General features: G+C 49.8%; 1 protein-coding gene across 1 annotated transcript in view; it reads left to right on the top strand.

Moving 5' to 3' along the window:
- CCT7 (chaperonin containing TCP1 subunit 7) overlaps window positions 1-16811 on the top strand; it is a 17780-nt gene extending 969 nt beyond the window's left edge. Inside the window, exons 2-12 of the mRNA XM_006020901.3 lie at window positions 2620-2773; window positions 4579-4685; window positions 4964-5089; window positions 5962-6014; window positions 7198-7369; window positions 9772-9936; window positions 11198-11386; window positions 12472-12569; window positions 13233-13365; window positions 14876-15082; window positions 16248-16811. Of these exons, the coding sequence (XP_006020963.1) occupies window positions 2620-2773; window positions 4579-4685; window positions 4964-5089; window positions 5962-6014; window positions 7198-7369; window positions 9772-9936; window positions 11198-11386; window positions 12472-12569; window positions 13233-13365; window positions 14876-15082; window positions 16248-16472 (1629 nt within the window). The 3' untranslated portion in view covers window positions 16473-16811. The remainder of the gene's footprint in view (window positions 1-2619; window positions 2774-4578; window positions 4686-4963; window positions 5090-5961; window positions 6015-7197; window positions 7370-9771; window positions 9937-11197; window positions 11387-12471; window positions 12570-13232; window positions 13366-14875; window positions 15083-16247) is intronic.
- Window positions 16812-21738: the final 4927 nt, after the last annotated feature.

Raw genomic sequence — 21738 nt, 5'->3', positions numbered from 1 at the left:
CCCCCACCACCCTCTGCCCTTTCCTCCCACCTGGCCCCCCTTCCAGTTCCCCACAATCTGTGCTACCACAGTCTTCTTCACTCCCCACAATCTCCCACCTGTTTGCAGGCCTGATGAGGAGAGGCTGAGGGACGTGGGACTCTTCAGCCTGGAGGAGCACAGGCTCAGGGGTGACTTGGTGGCAGCCGATAAGTACATCAGGGTGTGCGTCGGGATCTGGGAGAGCGTCTGTTCATGAGGGCGCCCCACGGGTAGATGAGGTCTAATGGTCACAAACTGCTGGAAGACTGGTTTAGACTGGACGTAAGGAAAAACTTCTTGACCGTCCGAGTCTGCAGAGTCTGGAATAGGTTCCCCTCCGGAAGTGGTGCGAGCACCTACTCTGGATACCTTTAAGAAATGCCTGGATGCTTATCTTGCTGGGGTGAGCTGACCCCAGCTGACTTCCTGCCCTTTGGGCACAGGGCCTGGGCCTGGACCCGACGATCTTGTGAGGTCCCTTCCAGCCCTAATGGCTATGAAATCCCTCCCACCCCCAGCTTGCCACAGTCCCTTCCTCTTCCCTCCCCGCCCCCCTCTGCTCCCCACAGTCTCTGCCCCTTGTCCTCTTCTGTCCATAGTCTCTTTCCCCCCCCCACCCACTTTCTGTCAGGCACTGCTTGGGCTCTGTTCCCTCCTGGATCATGGAGCACAGCATGTGAAAGCACAGCGGGGGCTGCTGGGCCATGCAGCAGCATTGGCACTGCTGGCTGGCCAGGTCTGTCTCTGTTCCTGTGGATCTGTACTCTGTGCCCAAGAAGGAATCTGTCCTCAGCTGGAGCTGAGCTGTGCTTGACAGTAAAAGGGGGTGAGGGCAAAGGGCAGAAGCTGTAGAGGGAAAGTAGGGGTGGGCAGGAGGCCAGAGTCAGAGCCGCAACAGCCACCTGCCCACCCTCGCCTCTGTTTTGTACATGAATATAAGACGAGAGACTCCCCACTTCCCCCATGCTGATTGGTGGGGGGAATAACCTCGTCTTAGATTTGAGTAAATGCAGGACGTTTTCTTGCCCTGCCTTTTTCCCTCTGAAGGCCCCCAAAGGCAGTGCAGCGAGTGTCCCAAACTCAAACGGGGATGCTGTTAAGCTGTCTTGCCACTGGGTTGATCCCCCATGTTGCAACCACAGCGAACAGAGACATGACCACTCCATGTGTCGTGGGCCAGTGATGCTCAAGCAGGGCACTGCGAGGTCCTTCCAAGGGTGCTGCGGGGTGCCACGCAATGTTAGGTGTGTTGGGTGTGCAGACACGATTCAGTGGTGTCAATAGGAAACCGTAGTATTAAGAACATCCTGACTCGTGATCTATCTGAATTCTTTGATACAGAAAAATGGCTCTGTTTTTCTGTAGCAAAAAAACCCAAATCAATTGAAACTAAGACCTGGCATTTTCCAAGGGGTGCCTCAGTTCTAAAAATATTAATAACCGCTGTCTTAGGCTGGCTAAGAGATGGCATCATGCTCTGATTTTTCTGAGTGGTTACACTGGGGGAAGTTGAACTTAGCAGGCTTTGAAGGGCGATTGGATGTGAATCCCCTACAGAGAGCATGCTGAAGAGGTGTCACCTACCCCAGTCTTTGAAACCCATCAGATGTTCTCTTGGCTATACTCTGAAGTCAGCCAGTGCCTTGTCCCATCAGCAAGGTACCAGAGTGAGCCTTTATTGGCTTTATGTTACAAAAAAATCCTATTTTTGCACTTCAGCAGCTTCTTCTGAGTGCAGCTTTGCTGGTGGGAGCGGTAGTGTAGACAGTGCTTAGATATTTTTATTGGGGTCTTTTGGAAATCTCTACAGTGACTTGTATGCTAGTGTTAGAAATACCTGAGCCCTGTCTCTGTGCTGGTGGTTCACCAATTTTGCAGTCACATTGCTGTTTGTGCCGTTAGTGTGGATACTGCTTATTTCCTTTTGCATCCAGCCTCTCAGGACCATTGCAGTACAATCCCAGGGAATGTCACTAGTGTTAGCTGGAGCTGCTTGTTAACTTGAGTTTGGTAACTATTTTATTGCAAATACATTCTTACCTAAAGAGCAGGAGCAGATGCTTCTTTTAAAGATGCGAGTCTTTCTCAGTCAATGTCAGTGATTTAAAAATACCTTAAAAGAGTGCTGTAATTAGACCCACAAGATGTAGAAACTCAGGGAATTCAGTCGGGATTAAACCACCAAACGCTTCAAAACAGGAATGTACTCTTCCAAGTCAGCGGGCCAGCTTTTCCTTTGTCCATGTAGTGACTTCAGCCTCCAGCTCTCCCTTACTTCTTTGTCTACCTAAGACTTTATAATTAGAGCTGCAGTCTGAAATAAAGCATGAGTGTTTGCAGGACCAGATCCCTAAAATGTAAGATTTATTTGGAGCCACGGGCCTTTTCTAAGCCATGCGATCTTATGAACTTCGTAAATTTGGGATTCGGTCTTAATTATGGAATTGCAGCTAAGGACGCCATAAAACAGTCAACTGACTTCCCAATTTGATAGGCCGTGAAAGTTAAATAATTGACAATGGGCAGTTATTTTTTGGCACAACTACAAGATTGTATTTTAACTGCAGTAAACCCTTGTGTGGTGTGTTGTCATTCCAGCCAACACCAATTATCCTGTTGAAGGAAGGCACGGATACCTCCCAGGGCGTTCCCCAGCTTGTGAGCAACATCAATGCCTGCCAGGTCATCGCAGAAGCTGTTCGCACTACCCTGGGTCCCCGGGGCATGGACAAACTTATTGTTGATGACAGAGGTAAGCATGAAGCGACAGACTTCCCTGGGCTGCCAGTTAACACACAAGTGTTAGAAAATGGCTTTAGGGCGATGAGCTGTGTTGTTGTACTGGAGTAGAAAAGAAAATCTAATGCAAGTATAGCGAGCCAGCTTAGAGCTGAGATTGCTAATACAACACCAGTGTTAAAAACCTTGGCATTTGATCCAATGCTTGCTCACCTCCCCTGTCCTTTGCAGCATCTTCTAGTCCTTAATGCTCTTTTGATGTAGGTCTAATTCCTTGTGATCACATACAAATTTAAAGCCTTCTCTCCAGCCTCAGCCAGATCAGGTTCTTTTGGTGACAGCCCTAGTTGTTGCATTAATGTGTTGTTCATCCATGAGACTGAGATAAGGTAGCTTGTTTTTTTTTTTTTTTGTTTTTTTTTTTGAGCTAAGAAAGCTCCTTAATTCTCATGAAAGGAAGGGTTATGGGACTGACTAGATCTAGGCATAATTATGACTCGGTGAAGTGCAAGGTTTTCCTCTCTCAGAGTGCACATCAGGCTTGAGGTGCAAACATCTTTGTTCTCGTGGTGCTGGGCTGGCCTGCAGGCAGAGATCTGTGCCCAGCTGTTTGGCTCTTTAGCCACATGCTTTGCCCAAGCAGGGGTCTGGCCAACGTTGCTGAACTGATTTTTATTTGTTATGCAAATCAGGAATTATGCTTGGGTTTCCAGCTGAGAAAAATGAGTACACTGATCCTCCAGGCTCTATAAATCAAGGCAGCTAGATCTGTCAGAAATACATAGGAAAACTGTAAAATGTGCAAGCAAGTGAATTCCTGCTATAAGCACGGTTTTAAGGAACAGATCTGTGTAAAATTCACAGTTTAAAAAAACCTGCTGTTTTTAATTAAGATTAAACAATTAGTTTTTAACCATTTTATACTGTTTTTCTCTCTTCACGGACAGTGAAGTGATCCTGAATAGTTATTGATACGGGAAGCTGTTATTGCAAAATATGCTTTAAATTTATACAACTGCTTGGTAGCTCTTCTAGCCTGGGAGGATGCTAAGGGCCTCCTGAGGGCATGCCTACGCTGGCTCTGGGCTGGGAGCGCCATTATGAACCCCACCTCAAGCCCAGCACAGTTCTCAGGCATGCTTCGTTGCATATGCTCAGGGCCACTCCTAGGCAGCCCTGTTGCCTGAGATTCAGTACTTTTGGAGCTAGCGTGTGCGGACACATGCATTTCACAGCAGTGCTCCTTCATGTGGCACAGAGGCAGGTCAGCCTGCCTGAAATGCCTTTGTGACATTTAGCGTAACCTACTTGCTCTCGCTCCCTGCTGAAGAGGCCTTTTCAGTCCAGTCGCATCTGCAGGGCAGTGGTTGTGAAACAGCTATTCTTAGCTTTCTTCCTTGGTAGAAAGCCTGTGCTTTCCTTCTCAGCTGACTAGATGGTCACATCCAGTTTATGGGAGTGTGCTAAAATGCAGCAATGATTACATCCCAGATGCAGCAGAGATGGTCCTGTCTGAGGAGCAGTTCCTGTAGTTGAGGATTTGGAGCTGAAGCCAGCGGCAGAATTCCCCAGGATACAGGGGAAATCCATGAAATCATTTCTGTCCCAGCAGTAGTTGGGGGAATAGGGCAAAGGGAAATAGTTGCGGGGGAAAAGGGAAATAGAGTGAATGTGGTAAATCTTACTGGTGTTAAACTAATCAGAAACATTCATCTAACATGAGGCCTGAATAACTCCCCCAGGAATTGGGTTCTAGCTTGGGGTTGAGGGGTACTTCCCCTCAAGCCCTCTGAATTGAACTTCCTTTCTAAACTGTAGGCAAAGCAACTATCTCTAACGATGGCGCCACAATCCTGAAGCTCCTTGATGTCATCCATCCTGCTGCTAAGACATTAGTGGACATTGCTAAATCACAGGACGCAGAGGTATGAGTGTGAACCACTGTCACGTTTTGGGAGATACATACCAGAAGGGCAAAGGAAGCCTGCTGTGACATGCTGGGGTGTTAGTTTGGTCCTTGTTTTGCTGCCGGGTCCACGGAGAGCCATGGTATATCTGTGTCTAAATCCAGGCTTGTTTTCCTGGTCGGAAAGTTTTTTGTGCTTGGGCTGGGATGTCTTCCTGGGACATGTCTGCCTTTGATTCCAGTGCTATCCTGGCGGCTCTAGGCTACGAGAGTGACGCGCACTCCCTTGTGTTGCAGGTTGGTGACGGCACCACCTCAGTGACTCTGCTGGCTGCAGAATTCTTGAAGCAAGTGAAGCCATACGTGGAGGAGGGCCTGCATCCTCAGATCATCATCCGGGCCTTCCGCACCGCCACCCAGCTGGTAAGGGAGCGCTGTGAAAGAAAGTGGTAGTTTCCTGCTTGGAGTTAGAAATCACTTCTGCAGTGGGCTGGGGTTGGGTTTGGACTTGGGACTGGAGAGAAGAGGTAGCATCAGTAGCAACTTTGTCACGTCCCACTGCAGAACAGCATCTGGTTCCCTTAAGACCCAGTGCCTGATAGCAAATGTTTGTGCCTTTATCTACTTTACTCAGTCAAGCTCTTTGTCCTCTCCTGGGAAAAAGCCTGCAGGTTGTTCTCATCCATATTTCCCCTTTAATATTAGCACCTGTCACCTGTGTCTGACCTGGCCATTAGCACCAGTAAGAACTTCAAGGGAAGAACCAAAAGTTTGAGCTTGAAAGTAACTGCTGGAGAAAACATGGAAGTGCCTGGTTAAGAAGACCCTTCCTTACTTCCCTAGACTCTTTAAGAGGCCTGTCTGTCAGTCATTGTCAGAATAATGATTTGGGGGTTCTTTCCCTGCAGGAAGGGAAATAAAAGTAGTGTGGGGTGCACAGAATTTTTGTTTGTGTAAGAGTGTCCATGATTGCACTTAAGCATGCCTGGGCTTTGTATGCTTATTCTATTTATCCTGCTTGCTTGTAGATCTGGCTTCTTGCCTTTGTACAGAGCAATTGCAGTAACATTACAGATTCTTTTCTTCGGTGTGTTGCCCAGTAGCCATGTATAAGAGAAGACAGATGCTTCTTGACTTGGGCCAGAAGCAGCAGAATAGTTTTAATACATAATATTTTAATTACAGGGAAACTAAGAATAAGATTAGAAATAAATTAAAAAAAAAAAAAACACTTGAAAGCTGATCAGAATCTTTACCTTGAGTTGCTAATCCCAGCTCTGGCTTTTTTTTGACAGGCAGTGGACAAGATCAGAGAGATTGCTGTTACCGTGAAGAAGGAGGATAAAGAGTAAGTTGTCATTTGGATGCCTGGAAAGGTGGCTTAGTTGTAGATCAGCATTCTGGTCAGTGTGATGGGTTTTTTCTGTACTTCCTGTGGCGTGGTTGAGAAATGTGGGACTAAAATCAGCGTGGATAACATTTGTAGCTACGGTTAGATGTTTTCTGTATCGGAGACTCTCAAGGCCAGTGATTCTCAGCCTGGGTTAGCAGTTAGGTGTGCCAACATGATTCACGAGAGAAATGCAGAGATTTCAAATAGGAATCCATAGCATTAAAAACATCCTGCCCTGTTATGGCTTTTTTGAGTCCTTTACAACAGAAAAATTGCTCTATTTCTCTGTAGTCAAAAAATGAGTGAAAACTAAGAGCTAGCACTTCCCAAGGGGTGTCTTGAACCCAAGGGGTGGGATGCCTTGATTCTGTCAAGGTTGAGAACCACTGCTCTAGCTGTTACAGTGGCTCCTTTCTGGTATCCAAAGCTGTGGCTGCCGTGTTAAATGGTCTTTTTTACTGAGCATCTGCAGCACCTGCTGACATCAGTCGAAGTACTAGAGGGTCAGCATCTCTCAGAATAAACAGGCTTACTTAAGTGCATAAGGAGGTACTCCCAAGTGGGCAGTTGATAGTGATGAACCAGTGTGCTGTAATGAGCAGGCAGTCCTTCACAGATGGATATTTTTCTCTCCACAAGGCGACCGATAGCCCTGGCTTGTCTGTTGGATGCAACGTACTGTAGTTCCGCTAATGATTAGCATGCATTTCGGTGGTTTCAGTGGCTTATGCTTAGGTTTGGGCTCCAGCCCTTTGCGGGGGGCGGTGTCTGTTCCTGCTCTCTTGCTTCCCTTCCTTTGGCTCATGTCATACATACTAATGTAAAAGAAAAGGCCTTTAACGTGGGCTTAATTTTCAGAGGGGCTGTGCTTATGCAGTTCCCTTGGCTCCAGTGGGAACTATGAATGAATGCTCAGGCTCCGGTTGTCAAAAAGTGACATGGGCCCTTTTTTGGAAATGAACAGATTAATCTTTCTCCGTTCCCCTCTTTGTCAAATAGGGCTAATGCTCATCTCCCTTCCTTGGTGGGTTGAGAATTAAAATCCATGCATAAAATTATGCTTTGGCATTCTGGTGAAAATCATCAGTATGTGAACACGATTTTAATTGTATTCCCTGCCCCCCACCCCCTCTTGCAGAGAACAGAGAAGCCTTCTGGAGAAATGTGCAGTCACCGCCCTCAGCTCCAAGTTGATCTCTCAGCAGAAAGATTTCTTCGCCAAGATGGTGGTGGATGCTGTCATGTTGCTTGACGACTTATTGCAGCTCAAAATGATTGGGATAAAGAAGGTGCAGGGTGGGGCCCTGGAAGTAAGTTTTGGCTGTGTCTCCTGTTAGCACAGAAGGGCCCCAAGAGCCCAAATTGATTGCTTAGATCTCCTAGTGGTGGCCCTGGCTTCAGCAAAGCTGGCTGACAGTTCCTTAAGGGGCTTTGCCTTGCCTCTTAATTCCTTGTTTCCATGAGGCATTAGGCAGTATTGGGTAGGGTTGTGTTCTCCCTATATTCCACAGTCCTGCAGTATGTACAAAATGCTGAGTGAGGAAACAGTAAGCAAGTGGAGGCCTCTGGGGGCTTTTACCCACACTGCATGGCTTGTGGGGTAAAGTCACACCAGTGGTTCCCAACCTTTTTAGACGGTGGACTGGAAGTGACTGCGGACCAGCATGCTGCAGTCCAGAAGTGACTGGCATACTGCGGACCGGCGGCCAGCCCCCTTGCAGACCGGCAGGCAAGCCTTCACAGCCCGGTACTGGGCCGCAGCGCCTCAGGGGTTGGGAACCTCCGACTTACACACATGCAGCCCAAAGGAGAGATGATCCTTAATGCCTGCCTGAGTGATGGATCCTAGTGGCTTCCAAAACCAGAGCAATGTAGCTCCTAGAAACCAAGTTGTAACTGGTCTAGTACTGGCCAGGATGGATGGATTATGAGGAGCATATCCATCTGTTGGCTTGCTGTAGTTCTTATACGATGCCCATTCATGTGATACCAGAGTATCCATTACTACTAGTAGTAAGTGGATATATTTGGCAGTGGCAACGGTGGTTTGATGTTTTCCCAGGCCCCCTGCCTCCCCAAATCCTGCATGGATTCTGATTGGCAATTCTTTACTGAAGAGTAGCGCCTGCTCTATTCTCCAGTGAGCGAATTATTATTCTGAGAAGGTTCTTGTCTGTAAACACTCCACACAACATCTCCAGTGAGAGAAGAGGTTATAATTATGCCATTATCTTACCCAGACAACTAATTTACTAACTCGGTGTGGCTTGAGCATCCACCCAGTTGCAGCTGGAAGCTGTTAGTGTTTGGGGGATTTGCAGGGGATTGTCCCTCACACCAGTCTGAGATGGATCATCCTGTGTTCCTAACCTATTTTTTTTTTCTCCCAAAGGGAAGCAGTTTACCTCTTCCTTGGCAGGATTTTCAGACAGCAGAATCCAGCTTTGAGAGGCACAGTCTGCCTTGATATAAAGCGTGGAACAGTTTTATGGAGAGTTAGTATATCAGGGCTGTTCTTAGGGGTCTAACAGAACAGGGGTGGGAGTGCGAGTACAGTGCAGGTCTTCCTTTTTGGGGCCGTGCTGTATTAAAAGTCTTAAATTCCTCTGGGGCTCTGTGCCTGCCACCTATAAAAGGTGTTTCTGCTGTTGTACTTTTCTCATGGTCATTGGAGATGCAGCTGCTCCCTCAGGGTCCTGGATGTGCAGTATGGGCACTGCTAGCACCTGTGGGGAGCTTAGAGTGAGGTGTCATGATGCAATGGCTGGAGCTGAGCCCTGGGGCAGGAGGATGAAAGCTGGCATCTTCTCAGAGCCCTGAGAGGAAAGGTCTGTTCCTAAGGCCTCAAGACTGCATCCTTGTCTGCGGTGGCTAGCTCTGAAGATCTTGCTCTGGGGAAACCCATGTGATGCTTACCTAGTGAAGTGATTTTTCAACCAGGGTGCCATGAGATGCTTTTAAGGGGGCCATATAGTATGCATGCTAGTATGAGTTTAAATGCTTGAACATGATTCGCAAGATAAACCCTGAAATTTCATGTAAGAGTCCAGAGCATCAAAACCATTCTGACCTATTGTCTGTTTGCTGATTTCTTTGCAACAGAAGAATGGCTCTAGTGTTGTGTGTTTGTAGTCAAAAAGAGTAGAAACAAAGATCTGGCATTTTCCAAGGGAGGGTTTGAGTCTCATGTGGGGGCCTTGAGTCTAAAAAGGTTGAGAACCAGTGACCTGTTGTGCAGGAGGAGGTAGGAACAGGGGCTGTCCTGCTGCAGCGTTAGGCCAAAGCAAAGATCCCACTGTAGGGGGCAATGCTGAGCAAGCCAGAGCCTTGCAGAAACCGAACCACATCCATTAGGGCTGTAGTACGAAACATGACAAAAAACAGTGCAAGTGTAGATGTGTGGCTGAGTCAAGGAAAGCCACCTTCAAAGGGTACGAATGGAAAAGACATTGGCAGGACTGGAGAGGTCTGTCTCTTGATCTTCAGATGCTGTATAATGCCTTGCGCTGTGGTGTCTTTAGTGCTGGGAGGGATCAGAGCAGAGGAAATAAGTGTCTGTCGCTTGTGTTCTCCAGGGAGAAATCAAAAGCACTGGCTGGCATCACGTAAATGGCCCTTTGTTGCGTAAAGGGGGACTCCTGGACCGCAGCTCATTAACCCTGCCAGAGGAGCTGTGTGTGACCAGCCCTAACCTGAGCCTTCCTTCTTTCAGGAGTCCCAGCTGGTGGCTGGAGTTGCTTTTAAGAAGACATTCTCTTACGCTGGGTTTGAGATGCAGCCAAAGAAGTACGAGTTGCCCAAGATTGCTTTGCTGAACATAGAGCTCGAACTCAAAGCTGAGAAAGACAATGCCGAAGTCCGAGTCAACACCGTGGAGGTGAGAGCGTGAAGGGGGCTACGGTCAGACCAAACCCATGCCTCTAATGTACAGCAGGGCTCTTTAGGTGTCACAAAGTTACTGCTGTGTGTTTCTCCAGCCCACTACATGGGTTCCCTTGACCAGAAGAACAGTGATTAGGGGAAATGCTGCACTGAGCAGTGCGATTTCCTCATGCATGTGAGAAATCCCTGGCTTGTGTCATGGCGATGCAAAAACAGACAGCGCTTTGAGCCACAGAGCCTCCAGGACTTGATAAACACCTCTTTAAAACAGGGCATGCTTCCAATTCCCATTGCCTGGAACAAGCTCAAGGCAAAACTCTTCAGTTACAATGCTAGGGATCAATTAAAAATTCTCAGAAAGGAGTTCCTAACATTTAGCTCTGACAGCAGTGCTGTTACTTAAATCCCTTGGTGCTTTGTATATGAACAGGAGTGTAATGCTGGCTGCTTGGGCATGTTTTAGCCTGAGAAATTGCCATTTCCCTTAAATCTCTACCTAATTTCAATGAATAGGTCCCTTTATTGTTTAAAGCTTTGTCTAGCGGTGGCTTGCATCAGTGGCTAGAGTATTCCCCCTCACTGCCTGTATGTCTGGTTCACAAAGCCTGAGCCCTGAGGGAAAGCACCAGATAAAGACCAGGTAGTACAGGACTGTTCCACTTGCAAGTGCCCAGGGGCTTCAGGCTCTAGACTCTTTGGTCCATGCCGCTTGTGCCCAAGAGCAGACGCAGGAAGTGGAAGCTGGAGGAAGGATGGGGAACCCAGACATGCCAGTGGGAATAGCAGTAGGAATGATGCAGGCAACAGTGACTGGGTGGTATCCCTTGGCCCATGGGCCAAGTGGCCCATGCACTGCCAGTTGGATAGCCCTGAAGCAGTACTTTTTTTTTTTTTTTTTTTCTCCTTGTAGTGACAGTACTGCCTGGGTGACAGTCTCATCGTCTCTGTTTAAACACCCCGTAGCCATCGGTGCAATGTTTCTGACCTGTTTTCAAGTTGTGCTGAGCTGTGACTCTCCTCCTGCCCACTCAGCCCGGCCCTTGATCTATTGAGCTGTGCTTCTTTAAGGCTTTTTAATGGACTCCATTTCCTGTTATAAAATGAGCAACCTAAAATTGCTTTGCCCAGTCTGTAAAGCTGCTGCCTTTGATTCAAATGAGATCTCCCTGCACAGGTGATGGGGGATGGCACTGGCGCTGCTTTGTAATGAAACTACCCTGCAAACCCTTCTCTAATGCCCCCCGCTCCCGTTCTAGGATTACCAGGCGATTGTGGATGCCGAGTGGAACATTTTGTATGACAAGCTGGACAAAATCCACAAGTCGGGAGCCAAGGTGGTCCTGTCCAAGCTGCCCATTGGTGATGTGGCCACGCAGTACTTTGCTGACAGGGACATGTTTTGCGCTGGCCGAGTCCCGGAGGAAGATCTGAAAAGGACAATGATGGTAACGTTTGAGTAGAGGGTTTAGGCTGGTGATTAAGCCTTCCTGGTGCCTGTCTGTTGGCCAGGTCCCTCCCACTGCCTAGAGTGACCAAACAGGGGGAGCACTGGGTACCAAGATTAGTTTAAAGTTGCCTTTAAATTAATTGATTCTTTGCTTAAGTGGGGAGGGGATTATGGAAAGCCAGACTGAGCAGGGCATAGCGCTTAGAGCAGAGCTCCTGTGCCTTGCAGTTGGCTGTGCTCTACAGAGTTTGTGTTTTGAGCAAATCAGCAAGACCATGATTTTCAAGGGGTTCAGCTGGAGTTAGGTGCCCAAGCCCCAGTGAAGGTCAGTGGGAGGCAAGCAGCTTGTCCCCAGGCTGGTAGCCAAGATGCAGGTAGAGAAATGAATCCATCGGTTAGTGAGGAAGATGTTTAACCGACTTCTCAAGTACTGACATGCCGTGCTCGTGGGGTCTTTGTAATGTGACCTGTTGGACCCGGTCCACTTCCCAGTCTTGGGTCTCCCGTCAGCTGACCAGCTGGCACAGGTCAAGCTGCCATATACCAGTAAACATAACCCCCTTCTCACACAGGAATTTATACCAGTATAACAGCATCCCCACTGGTGCCAACACCTTTACTGCTCTTAACTATAGCAGTATGCACCTAGGCAGTACCTTCATGTAGTCCTGTTCCCCTTCCTTCATAGTGGTGCTCCTAGGGATTGTTCTACCCCGGGGGGGTTTCTCTTTCTTGATGGCCATCTTTCACTGTCTCCTCAAGTGGGCATCAGAGCTACAGCCCCTGCCCCTCCCTGACTTGTGGTAGGACTTGTGTATTGCTGCCACAGCAGCACAGTTAGCCCCTCTTCAGGCTGCTTTGCCTTGAAAGTCTTTTGATGCCCTTGGTATGCCCTGGCCTCGAGATAGGAGGAGAATGCACTCATGCCCTGGTGTAGGATGCTCTAGCATATTGCTTCCTGCCACCAGCCAGTTCGGAGGCTTTGCGCCTAGGTGGTCATGGAGAGTGCTACCCTACTGCCTGCATGGATCTGGTTTGTCAGCTGTTTCCTTAAAGCAACACCCTCTCTCCCGCACACTGCAGGCCTGCGGCGGTTCTATTCAGACCAGCGTTAATGCCCTAACAGACGACGTGCTGGGCCTGTGTGAACTCTTTGAGGAGGTTCAGATCGGAGGGGAGAGGTAAGCGCATCTCAGCCATGACCTACCTGTTCCTTGTGCTGTTGTGTTTGAAGGGAGTCTTGGGATGTTGCCTGCTGAAATGTTTGAGTTTCCCTGAACGTATTTGACACCTGGCTTCAGGTGGAAACAAGGCAAAGGGATCTCGCTGCTTGTGTGGCCTGGTAGCTGAACCTTGAAATAATAGGATCCATGTACTGTTGCGTGCTTGTGTAGCAACTTTCATCCCAAAACATCCCATGGTGATATGCAAATGACATCTAGCATCTCTTCTTTCCCACCACAAAGTCAGCCCCTTTTGGGCGTGACTGGGTCAGCTCCTCCAACATTTCATAGTGAGTGCAAGTGGAGTTAGGTGCTGTGGTACAGTGGTCCATTGGCTCCTGTAGCTCACCCTGAGAGGTCTTCTGTTAAGCTCAGCTCCCAATACCTTAGTTCTCCCCCTTAGAGTTGGTTGGGACAGGGTGCAAGTTACAGAAGGTCCCTGGGTTTTTCTTCCTAGGAGAACTTGCCTCCCATTTGTGGCCTGGCCTGGCTCTGCCCTCTTGGGCTTGAGATCTGCTGGAGGTTGCTGTACCAGGAGTGATCTGTCTCATTGTCATCCATCAAAAGCTGTCTGGGTGGACGTCCCCTGGCTGCTCTAACCCCGTGCTCCACCCTTGGCAGGTACAACTTCTTCAGAGGCTGCCCCAAGGCCAAGACGTGCACCATACTCCTGCGTGGAGGTGCCGAGCAGTTCATGGAGGAGACGGAGCGGTCCCTGCATGATGCCATCATGATTGTCAGGAGGGCCATCAAGGTAAGGCTGTCCCAACTCTTCATATTTGTCAAGCGTTTGAGCTCTTGATTGAAGGGAGCGGGGCATGAACTTGTCACTAGACAAAGCTGCCCTGTAGGTCTCAGAGCACAGTGAAGGGAAGGCCACTAAAGGGGCAGCACTCAAATGAACTAAAATAACACAGCTCTTTTACAGTTAACTGCTCTTCAGCCTGCCGTGCAGTGTGGCTATTGGGTGGAATTGCTCTCTCTGACCTGCTGAGCATGTGTCCATTCAACCCACTGGTCCTCCTGACAGCAGGAGAGGAGGGTGCGGTCTCTCAGGGTGCTGTGTGGCTCTTCCATTCCACTAGGTTCATCCTTTGGTGCCTTAACAGGGTCCCTTTTGAGGCACTGGGTAGCTTTGCTATTACCTATCCTTGTGCCTCTTTTTTTTCCCCGTTTCCCCTTGATCGTATATCAAGTGTGTAACTTCCTGACTCTAAGCTGGTAGAGCGAGCTGCCCAGGGAAACCTTTGAATCTCATTCATTGGAGATTTTCAAGCAGATGCGGCTGGACAGGCTTCTGGAGTGGTTCAGAAGTGGAGTGGACAGGCTTCTGGAGTGGCCTGCGCATGTGAAGGGGGCTTAATCCTCAAGGTCCCTTCCAGCCCTGGGATTTTGTGAACTTCTGGAAGGCAGAGGTCTCTTTCACTTCAAATTCCTCCTCGTGACAAATGTAGCCTTTAACCAGCTTAATAGGATCTACAGCTCTGGGTCCTGGGAGAGCCAGAAGTGCATACGTCCATGTTGTCTTCTTCTGTGTTACTTGTCATGCGGGAGGGGCATGTCTAGCACCTCGGGGGCATTTCTGGCTCACGCAAAACGTGCTAACCACTGTGTCTGCTGCAAGGAGCTCTGCAGTAGGTCACAGCCTTAGGCATGGCAGGAACCTTTTGCTCCTAGAAGAAACGGGCAGTCTGTTCCTGAAGCAAATAGCAGTGGAAATTGGCACCCAAGCAGTGGCTCCTTGGAGCTGCTCTCTGAGTGAGGAAACGACTCCCTGCCAGGCAGGCTACATTTTTGGCTGGTCACCCACATCCCCTTCCAGGTGTCACGGGGCGGCATAGGCTCCTTTCCAGCATACCTCACCCTCAGCTGGAGGAGCCCTTATCAGAGGGTACTCGAGTCTCCAGGCCTATTACGCACTGGCTTAATGAAATTACCAGCAAAGCTGAGCTGGTGCCAGTGCCTGTGTAAGGTGGACGCCCCGGCACTGAGATACCATCAAGCTAATAGGAGATGCTTTGGTGTCCTGGTCTTCTCCATTTGCTGGCTACCATATTTCTTCAAACATAAGTCGTTCTGGAATTTAAACACCTAGGTTTTCCGACTCCCACGAAAACTTTGACTAGAGAGGCATGGCCAAGGTGCAGCTCCTCTGAGGCAGATGAGAGCTTTTGGCCTTTTATTAACTCAGATGTAAGATGCTGCCTGTCCTCAGAAGAAGGTCTGTGCAGTGACCCAGTCCCTTTGCTCCTGCTCTGTTGCAGAACGACTCTGTAGTGGCTGGTGGAGGGGCCATTGAGATGGAGCTTTCCAAGTACCTGCGGGACTACTCCAGGACCATTCCCGGCAAGCAGCAGCTGCTGATTGGCGCGTACGCAAAAGCCCTCGAGATCATTCCCCGGCAGCTCTGCGACAATGCCGGCTTTGATGCCACCAACATCCTCAACAAGCTGAGAGCCAAGCATGCGCAGGTGGGTCATTCCCCTCCCTACTCCTCTGAACACGGGCACTGCTAGGAGAGCTGATAGCACTGAATTGCCTGGGCTTGCAAAGCAGAAGGGATTTAGCTGGAGCCCTGGTAGTCACTGCTGACTGTTTTGTTTGCAGAACTGATAGAGATCTGCTGCAGGTCTCTTCATGGAGAGAGTCTCTTCGCTCTTTAATTACTGCCATAGGGTCACTCTTCTAGAGCTGCTGAGCAAACTTGCTGAGAGTTTGAGTTGCTCCTTTAAAGTGCTTGATTTGTCAGGCACTTAACGTGATTTGGAGATAAAAGCCTTGACATCGGTGCTTAGCATGAGTGGTGTATAAAAGCTAATAGAGCCCCTGCATCTTTGTCAGCTGGAAACCCCTAGCTCCTGGTGGCTTGTGATCATTTAAGATCCTGCGACCTTTTGTTTTTAATGCAGTCTTAGCTAGGTTCAACAACCTCTGTAAGTGGCCTGTTCCAATGCTGACCCACCCTCAGAGCAAGAAAGTTCTTCCTCATCCCAAATTTAAAATTCCCTTGTTGCAATTTAAGATCATTGCTCCTTGTCCTGTCTCCTGTGGCCCCAGAGAATCATCTCTCGCCATCCTTGCTCTAAACACCCTTCAGGTATTTGCAGGCTGTTATCAAATCCCCTCAGTCTTCTCTTCTCCAAACTAAATTATCCCAGTTCTTTGGGCCTTTTCTTGTAAGTCATGTTTCCCAGACGTCATGTCAAAGCTGCTGTGTAGCATTGGGGTGATATTTACCCTGTTCCACCCCAGTAGCGGCTGCATCTGAGTAACATTAGCCAGAAGGGTCTCGCTGAAGGAAGAGCTTCTCTTCCATGTTAGATTAAGTTTTCAACCCTTTGGGGAAGAGGTGCAGTGAGCACGGGAATGGGAGGCCTGTGGGCAGCGGGAGTGGGTATATGAATGGGATGTTTAGCTCCCTTGTCTGTGAGCTGGATCTGAGCTCTTATTAAGCTGTCTCTAATGTGGGGTGGTGTTGGACTTACTCAGGCCTCTCCCTGGTTCCTGGCAGGGTCAGTAGATTTGCATTGCTCCTCCCTGTCTGTGCACCGGCACCTCGGGGCCGTCTTCATCCTCCCTGGCTTTGCGTGTGTCATCCCCTTCTCTGTCACTGACACTTCCCGCTCTTATTCCCAGGGAGGCATGTGGTACGGTGTAGATATCAACAATGAGGACATCGCCGACAACTTCGAAGCCTTCGTGTGGGAGCCAGCCGTCGTGCGCATCAATGCCTTGACCGCTGCCTCTGAGGCTGCCTGCCTCATCGTGTCTGTCGACGAGACCATCAAGAACCCCCGGTCCACAGTAGACGCCTCCTCTGCCATGCGGGGCAGAGGACAAGGCAGGCCCCACAACCACTGAGAACACATCTCCTTGGCAGGGTCGTGATACGGGGCTTCCAAAACATGCAAGATTTGAAAGAGAGTGATTCCCTGGCTCTAATTAACAAGCCAGTTACCACCTGGTTAAGGGGTGGGTTACAGGCACCAACCCAGCTCAGCAAATCCCCAATTCGGCAGCAGCGTAATGTTAGCTTTGGCCCCGTATCTTCTGTACAGCACTGGTCCCCGTAGGCTCTTTCATTGGCCTGCCTCCCTGCCAGTGGTTGGCTCTTGATTGTATTTATTGGTTTTCCTGTTGGAATCTTGCTCCCGGACACCCCCACGCATGCAATAAATGGTTCCAGGTGTTTTGTGGCCAGTTTCGGGCTGCATCGTGTCTGTGATCACACTCCGCAGCCCAGGTGGCTGGAGAGTTTGCAGCGTCACTTGCTTTCGTTGGCAGCATCCTAAGATGTGGTGCACAGCTGCCGAGATGCTCTTGCCCTCCCCAGGTTTTGTCCTGTCCTGTCCTGGAGCACAGTGGCATTAAGTGGCTTAATGACTTTTTGTTGTTTGAGTGTAGTGAGTCAGTTGTGTCTGCTCTCCTGGTTAACCAGACCCCAGTTAGGGCCGATAAAATGTGCTGTCCTGGAAGCCTTTCTCCTCACCACTGGATGGGGTCTTCGTTCTGGTCTGAGAGCTGCCTGATAACGGCCACTGCTGGTTCTCCAGGGGGTCCTGGGTATGGAGATGCTGGGGGAGTGAGGCTTGCACACCTGATTGTTTCCTATTTTGGTCCTGGCACTTAGGCAGATAAAACATGTTTCTTGAAAATTTGGAAGTCAGCCGACCCACACGCTTTCAAATTAGGTGGGGATTTTTCTGGGCTTTGTTGTCCCATGAAGCACAATCAGCTGCTGCACTTGCAGTCAGACAGCGATGGGTGCTGAGAGAGTTCCAGGAAGAGAGCTGGAGGCACTGCAAGTGTCTGGCCACAGTCCCTTGGAGATCTCATTGCAGTGGGCGAGCCTATGCTCGGTCACCCCATCACATCACATCTTTACAAGAGCAAGGAACAGCGGGCTGGAGCCTCGTGCTGCACTGCTTTGCCTGGAGTGGACCATAAAGCACAAAGCATGAAAAACGAGAAGGCATCATGAATGTAGCTTGTTACCTGTTCTTTGTATAACCGAGAATATATTTGTACCTTGCAGACTAACCAAAGTAGGTAGGTTGATAGTAGATGGATAGCACCAGTTTCAGCTCACAGATACTCAAGTGAGGTTCAGCTTGTGCTGTCTATCTACTTTGGTTAATTCTATAAGGTGCAAATATACTCTGCCTTCCCCTTAACTTTAGACTATCACAGCTAACAACCTCTCTAGAATGTATTTGCCTCCAGGTGTGGTTATGCCAGTAACAGGGAATTGCTGCTTTGTCCTTGCAAAACAATTTCAGGATCTAAGCAAAAAAACCCGGCAAGGCAAGCATTTACTGATGTTTGGTGTAACAGTTTGTTCATAGTAGGTAGGGTCGGAAGGGACCTGAGCAGATCATCAAGTCCGACCCCCTGCCCTGGCAGGAAAGAGTACTGGGGTCAAACGACCCTGGCGAGGTGTTCATCCAGCCTCCTCTCAAAGACCCCCAGGGTAGGAGCCAGCACCACTTCTCTTGGAAGTTGGTTCCAGATCCTAGCCGCCCTGACAGTGAAGTAGCGCCTCCTGATGTCTAGTCTGAATCTACCCTCTGCCAGCTTGTGACTTATTTCTAGTCACTCCTGGTAGCGCTCGGGGGGGGAACAGGGACTCCCCCAATGCCTGCTGGTCCCCTCTGACTAGTTTGTAAACAGCCACCAGATCCCCCTCAGCCTTCTCTTGTGGAGGCTGAACAGGTTCAGGTCCCGTCGCCTCTCTTCATAGGGCCTGCCCTGCTGCCCCCTGATCATGCGGGTGGCCCTCCTCTGGACCCTCTCCATGCTGTTCGCATCCCTCCTGAAGGGCCGCGCCCCAAACTGGACGCAGTACTCCAGCTACGGCCTGACCAGTGTCGCATAGAGGGGGAGGATCACCTCCTTGGACCTGCTCATGATGCATCTGTGGATGCACGGCAAGGTGCGGTTGGCCTTCCGCACCGCGTCCCCACACTGCCGGCCCATGTTCATTTTGGCATCAATAATGACTTCAAGATCCTTTTCTGCCTCTGCGCTGACAAGAAGGGAGTTCCCCAGCCTGTAGGTGTGCTGCTGGTTCTTCCTCCCCAGGTGCAGCACCTTGCACTTGTCAGTGTTGAAACCCATCCTGTTCTCATCCACCCACCCCTGTGACCTGTCTAGGTCCGATTGCAGACTGTCCCTCCCTTTTAGCGTGCCCACTTCTCCCCACATCTTAGTGTCGTCTGCGAATTTGAACGAGGTGCTTTTTACTCCCCCGTCCAAGTTGCTGATGAAGATGTCGAACAGTGCGGGTCCAAGGACCGAGCCCTGGGGGACCCCACTGCCCACATCCCTCCAGGTCGAATAGGACTCGTCCACCACCACTGTCTGGGTGCGGCCCCCCCAGCCCGTTAGTGACCCATCTGACTGTGTTGGCATCGACACCACAGACGCCTAGTTTTTTAATGAGAATGGGGTGAGAGACAGTGTCGAAGGTCTTCCTGAAGTCCAGAAAGACTACTTCCACCGTGACACCTGCATCCAAGGCTTTTGTCACCTGGTCGTAGAAGGCCATCCGGTTGGTCTGACAGGGCCTGCCTCAAATGAACCCGTGTTGGTTGCCCCTAAGCACGATCTCCCCTGCCGGTCCCTCGTGGACATGCACCAGGATAACTCTCAAAAAGTTTACCCAGGACCGAGGTAAGACTAACTAGCCTATAGTTTCCTGGGTCCTCCTTCCTCCCTTTTTTGAAAATGGGGACCACATTGGCCCTTTTCCAGTCCTCTGGCACCATACCAGAGCACCACGAGCGCTCGTAAAGCCATGCCAGGGGTCCCGCAATGACCTCTGCTAATTCCCTCAGCACTCTGGGGTGGAGATCATCAGGACCTGCTGATTTGAACAAGTCCAGTCCCTCCACAAGTTCCCTGACTAGGTCCTCGCTGACCCTGGGCCTGGCTGCGCCTCCCCTGGGGCCTACGGGGATCCCTGCTCAGAAAATGAAATCCCCGTGAGTATATGGTAGGGCTGTGCAAAACTGCATCGTTTTGTTTCGATGGAACAGCATCTCATTTCGAATTTTGTTTCGATTCAAAACCACTGCTCCGTTTCGTTTTGTCAAGACAGTTTCGCTGTTTCAACGTTTCGCCCATAGGCTATAGTGGGGAAGGCCAAAGCAGCCTATAATTTTGACATTTCTGGCCTGATTTGGATGAAACGTGCAGGAACGGTAGCCCCTTCTGCGGGCATGAATCCTGCCAAGTTTCAAGGAGATCCGTGCAGGGGTTTGGGGGAAACCACCTCGAGCTGCGGACAAGCAAAACTCATGCCACGTTTTGAAAATTGGGAAATGTTTTGAAAATTTCGAAACGTTTCGGCTTGCCTCGCTTAGTTTCAAGGCTGTTTCAAAGCTTTCTGTTTCGTTTCAATTTCGACGTTTCAAGCTCAAAACGAGTCGGAAATTTTGCACAGCCCTAGTATACAGTCCTGAGGGGCCTAAAGCCAAGATGTTGCAGGATGGGAAGCTGCGGCCAAGGCCAGCCCACGGATCTGAGGGACGGGGTGTGAATGACAGCCCCCTTTTATGTGACTTGGGTGCTTTGCTGCTGTTCATCACTTGCGTGAGACGGATTTGCAGACCTGTGCACACATCTCACGCATGCATCTAAAGGCTGTTTGTGCAAGCAGGCAGGGGCAGGACAAACCAGCCCTGGGCCTTCCTCCTGATGGACCTCTGGCGGGGACCGCATCTAGGCTGCCTCAGACCCTGCAGCCAACGAGTGTGGGGAGACTTTCACTGACACATGGGGTCCAGGCTGGAGAGACGGAGGCTGTCGGCCTTGTTGGGCAGCCTTGGGATAGGGCTAAATCAGGAAAACTTCAAAGAGCTGTTCTGTGAGCTGCAGGGGTCACTGCTGGAAGGGGTTAGGCCTGTAATACAGCCAAGAAGAGAGGAAGACCTGGAGCAATGACAGGACCATATTTTCTCACCTATAACATGCCTCCACGTATAGCACACCTTGGTTTTGAAAGGCGCTATGAAGAAATTTCCCCCAAAGTTGTGTTTGCAACGAGTGGGAAGAGAGCCGAATCTTCAGCTGACCAGTCCTCCCATTCCCGATGAACTAAAACCCTAGCTGCGGCTAAGACTGATCTCCGTAGGTGGACCTATGGTTTTGAGACGAGCTGAAGAGCTGTGCAATAGGAGCAGAGACAGAAACCCTAGCAGACTGCAAAATTGCCCTAGGAAAGGTTAGCTTTAATAATGGCATGACCATTAAAAAGTAGAGGTGGTTAAGACATGTGAAGGGAAGAACAATGGCTAATTTCCCCCCTCAGCTACCTGAAAAGCCAGACCAGAGTTGCACCCATGAGGATGCTTCTATCTCAGGCAAAACTTCAGCAACCTACGGGAATATTTATATAATAACCTACGGGTTATATTCATAACCTGGCGGGAATATTTGAACGCTCGTGGCGCATGGGCCAGGTCCCGGAGGACTGGAAAAGGGCCAGTGTGGTCCCCATTTTCAAGAAGGGGAGGAAGGAGGACCCGGGCAACTATAGGCCAGTCAGTCTCACCTCCATCCTCGGCAAAGTCTTTGAAAAAATTATCAAGGCTCACATTTGCAAGAGCCCGGCAGGACAAATTATGCTGAGGGGAAACCAGCACGGGTTCGTGGCAGGCAGATCGTGCCTGACCAATCTAGTCTCTTTTTATGACCAGGTTACGAAACGCCTGGACAGAGGAGGAGGGGTGGATGTCGTATACTTAGACTTCAGGAAGGCCTTCGATACGGTATCCCACCCCATACTGGTGAACAAGTTAAGAGGCTGTGACTTGGATGACTACACAGTCCGGTGGGTGGCGAATTGGCTGGAGGGTCGCACCCAGAGAGTCGTGGTGGATGGGTCGGTATCGACCTGGAAGGGTGTGGGCAGTGGGGTCCCACAGGGCTCGGTCCTTGGACCGATACTCTTCAATGTCTTCATCAGCGACTTGGACGAGGGAGTGAAATGTACTCTGTCCAAGTTTGCAGTTGACACAAAGCTGTGGGGAGAAGTGGACACGCCGGAGGGCAGGGAACAGCTGCAAGCAGATCTGGACAGGTTGGACAAGTGGGCAGAAAACAACAGAATGCAGTTCAACAAGGA

Source organism: Alligator sinensis, unplaced genomic scaffold, assembly GCF_000455745.1.
Source record: "Alligator sinensis unplaced genomic scaffold, ASM45574v1 scaffold12_1, whole genome shotgun sequence".
NCBI classification, from domain to species: domain Eukaryota; kingdom Metazoa; phylum Chordata; order Crocodylia; family Alligatoridae; genus Alligator; species Alligator sinensis.
The sequence above is the reverse complement of the archived record's forward strand: the minus strand, read 5'-3'. Positions and strand labels throughout refer to the sequence as shown.